This window comes from Primulina huaijiensis, chromosome 16 (assembly GCF_012295235.1).
Source record: "Primulina huaijiensis isolate GDHJ02 chromosome 16, ASM1229523v2, whole genome shotgun sequence".
NCBI classification, from domain to species: domain Eukaryota; kingdom Viridiplantae; phylum Streptophyta; class Magnoliopsida; order Lamiales; family Gesneriaceae; genus Primulina; species Primulina huaijiensis.
The window spans coordinates 3,805,553-3,809,650 of record NC_133321.1 but is presented as its reverse complement, the minus strand read 5'-3'; the positions used below and the strand labels follow the sequence as shown (position 1 = coordinate 3,809,650).

General features: G+C 35.8%; 1 protein-coding gene across 1 annotated transcript; it reads right to left on the bottom strand.

The window, feature by feature from the left end:
- Positions 1–1,294: 1,294 nt before the first annotated feature.
- LOC140960909 (uncharacterized) lies at positions 1,295–3,060 on the bottom strand. Its single transcript, XM_073419232.1, has one exon. It carries the CDS (start codon positions 2,617–2,619, stop codon positions 1,405–1,407), a length of 1,215 nt encoding a protein of 404 aa, XP_073275333.1. The 5' UTR covers positions 2,620–3,060; the 3' UTR covers positions 1,295–1,404.
- Positions 3,061–4,098: the final 1,038 nt, after the last annotated feature.

Here is a 4,098-nt window from a genome sequence, read left to right as displayed (position 1 = left end):
TTTTTTATGTAAATTTTAACATTTCAAAAGACAATGTTTAACATAATGTTTGGTGTTATCTTGAATGGGATTTTTATGTTTTTAAAACATTCTTCTATCTTCTATTAAAATGGGTATAAATTATTTATAGCGTCCAATTTTTGCAGAAATAATTGGACTCGATGTCTATAAGTTATAATTAAGAGTCTTCAAATTTCGTATAAAACCGAAAAAATCGAAAATCCAAACCGAAAAAACCGAACACCGAATCAAACCGGAAGCCGAATTTTTGGGGTAGTTTAACTTATTACAAATGTGTTGAGTAAACTTTTATGAATCGAAAACAAGGATGAAACGAGTCCACCATAAGTTTTTATTCCACTTTCCTAGATTATCTTACAATGATAAGATGGAGGCAAGATATTTTTGGGTGCTGAGATGCTACCATGAGAATAGAACAATCGTGGTAGAGTATTACTCCTATTATAGCATGAAAATGTCCGGCAAGGGGATCCGTCGAATGAAATGCGCATCCATGGAGAAGAACGAGCATCGATATGGTGAAGAACGAAACATCGATATATAGCAAGTCATGTAATTTTATAGATGTGAAATTCATTCATCAAATCATCTTTCCAAATCAAATCCATCAATCCACACACGACAGACCAAAGAAAATTGGACGATGCTCCCAATGAGACCACTGCCCTCACTTTGTATCTAACGACATAATACATTGGGCAAATAATTTTTCAAGTGAATCTCACATGAAAGAACAAATGCGCTTGCCATTGATCTCGAGTTCAATATCGAATTTACCCGTAAACAAAATACATGGGACAAAAGGTGTAAGTTCTAATGGTGTTATTAGATGCTTATTTGGTGGTCAAAAATTTTTGGACCAACCAATTTCCAACTCCCTTCTTCTTAAGATTAGGCCAGATAAATGTAATGTATTGGGGATTCGGATTTGAAGTAAATCATCCCAATTTCATTGATACAAATGCATGCAAGCATTAAAGAATGAGACATCAAGGAAATCTGACCCAAACCAACAAGGTCAAGCTCATGAAAAAGTTTCTGCAAAAACTCCATTCATAAAGGGAACAATCATATCATACCATTATCATTAAGAAAATCCTTTTTAACAACCCAAGTAAAGATTTTCTTATGTCACATAGGAGGTCAAATCATCATGAAAATTGACCAAATGGATACAAGTCCGCCGCCCCCAACATTTCATGTTTCTCATGCCATATCACATTAACAACAAAATAATTCACATCAAGGGATGAAATAAGCACCCGAACAAGCATTGAACATAGCCAGAGTATGGATTGATAAAGTCAAAATCATACCATGAATGTGAAAATATATTATAATTTTAGCTTAATTACTCATGAAATCTGAGCTTTGCCATGTTTCTTAGCCACTGGCAGCTAACAGTGAGGGAATCTCAGCCAAGTTAGGAGTAGCATTCTTACTTGAAACAGTAACACTTTTCCCAGTAGAAGGCTTACCAAAGGCTCTCATTGGACTGGCAAATACCCATCCCCAGCTTTTACTTCTGACATGAGATGGATTTCTCACTGATGAATGTGCTGCGGAGATTGATTTTCCATGAAGATTACTATCCTCGTTTGAAGAGGATGATGAAGAAGAAGATGAAGGGATGATTAAACCACTGAAAATCCCACCACATTTGACTCTTTCCTTCATGTAATCTTGCCCGTTGCTGGTGTTATTGACACCATTTCTATGGAGTGATGTTACTTTGGCCTTTCCTTCTCTTTGAGACTCAACTCTGCGGAGAGTACAATCACCAAAACCAGTTGAAATCCTCTCGAAGAAATCACCTGAGAAGCTCCTGCTGCCACATCCAACAGATCTAGATCTGGACACCTTTCCCTCAAACGAGACCTCATCCGGGCTACCATTTTCATCCACTACCAGCAAATCTTCCCTGTTTCTTGATAATACTGCAGCACCGCAGTTGTTCACAGATGAAGAAATTATTACAGAGCTATTGCTCACAGTATTATGAGTGGCTGGTGGAAAGTTCACATCTTTGCAGTTTTTTCCAGCTTTCTTGTTGGTTGAGTGCTTGTTGGTTGAGTGCTTGGATAAAAAACGAAATGACCAGAATCCTCTCTTCTGGCGGTCAAAATCTTCAGAATAGTTTTCATCATCCAAGAATTGCACACCATTTCTAAGAGTCGAGGTAGACTTGCTTCTCTTGAAAACAACGCTTTTCGAATCTGAACATGTAATCGCTTCATCTTTCTTTTTCTTTCTCCTCTGAGTCAGAATGAATGACAATTTTGATCTCCTGTTGTAATAGCCAATGTCATCGAACTTGACACTCCCAGTGTTGGTAGATGAAGACACGAAGTGGTGGCTTTGAGGGGCGGTGGCTCGGGCATTGGTTGTGGTGGTGGTGCCACCAAATTCAGATCTGAAATAAGTCGAAGACGAGGCAGAAGGGAAAACTCCCACAGAAAACGATGAAGACACAAGCTTTCCTAGTTTTTCTTGAAGGCAAAAGGCGCAGATCCCACCTGGGGTGCTGTTTCTGTACAGATGATTCATACACTGCATGCTCCCTTCCCCCATCTCTTCATGCAAAACTTCCATCACCATTTTTCTTCACTACAAATTCTTGAAAACACAAACAAAAGAAATTGATTTCACTATCTGGGCATTTGACTTCTTCCTCCCTTTCAGGATACAACTCAAGAAAAACTAAGTTTCAATGCTCCAAATCACACATAAAAAATACATCACATCACGCAGAGAGAGAAAGAATGGTGGTATGAATTTGGTCAAAGGAAATATATTATTGGGGGAGCGCCGGCGATTGATGAGTGAGTCGCCAGAAAGCACGTGCAAACCAGAATAGTTTATAATTATTAATTATTAAACTGGCAAATGAGCAAGACAAGACAAGCAGAACCGTAGTTGGTATTTTAGTGGCAGGGCTACAGGCCACGTTTGGAATCGAGAAATTGGTAAAAGTAACAGCTTTTATTGCAGAAAAAGGTGGAACCCATGCTTCCCATTTCTCACATTGAAGAAAATACAGGAATCTAATTATCATTTTACAGACTAGGGAGACGAACGGGAAGAAACGATCTTCGGCTTAAATGTGTAATTACCAGATAATAAATACAGCTAATTTGAATTATTTTGACAATTTGAAGAAGAAACCAGAAGGATCTGATCTGTTTTCTTAGGCTGAATACAGTGGATTCGGATTTGCCGCAGATCACTCCGCCGTTCTATGTCGAATTTTATAATAGTGTTTCATGTGATTAGACTAAACTATCATGCAAACTAATGATATCAACGATCTCATGTATTTTTATTCGTGAGACTGATCAATCATATCTATATTTACAATAAAAATTAATATATTTGACATAAAAAGTAATACTTTTTCGTGAGTGACCCATATAAAGATAACAAAATTGACCCGTGAGACCATCTCATATGAGTTTTTGTAAATGACATCCCAATTAGTGAATTAAATGATTAACCTATTACAAAGTACACATCAAACGATAATTATCATTGATTTAATATTATTTTTTTATTTTTTGTTTGTATATATAAATAAATTCCATAATTAACAATATTTTTTCTATCATACAAGAGGTTAGAATTAGAAAATTGTCTATATAATATTCTAATTATTTTTTAATATACTACATTGAAACGGGGACAAATTATTAATAAATCTTCATCATTATACATAATTTTCTCTTTACTCACCATTCCTGTGAATGTTTGTTTGAGCTCACTAATTATTTAAATTTTTCAAAAATATTATCAATTTTCGTAATTTTGGTATATGACATTGTTATACCAATCGAACATATTTTTTAAAGGTATATAGCACAGAGACATTCAACTACACAAGGTTCCCAAAATATACATCATGCTTCAGATGATTAATTTTTTTTTTTAAATAGCACATCATGATTCCGTATAATAAATTGAACAGTTTACATCTTTGATCGGAGTGTCGTCAGGTTGTATACACCGAGTTTTATAGATTGCTCATCACAGTCCAACCACACAGTCGCAACATATAGTTCCTGATGTAGATTCTTTCAACAG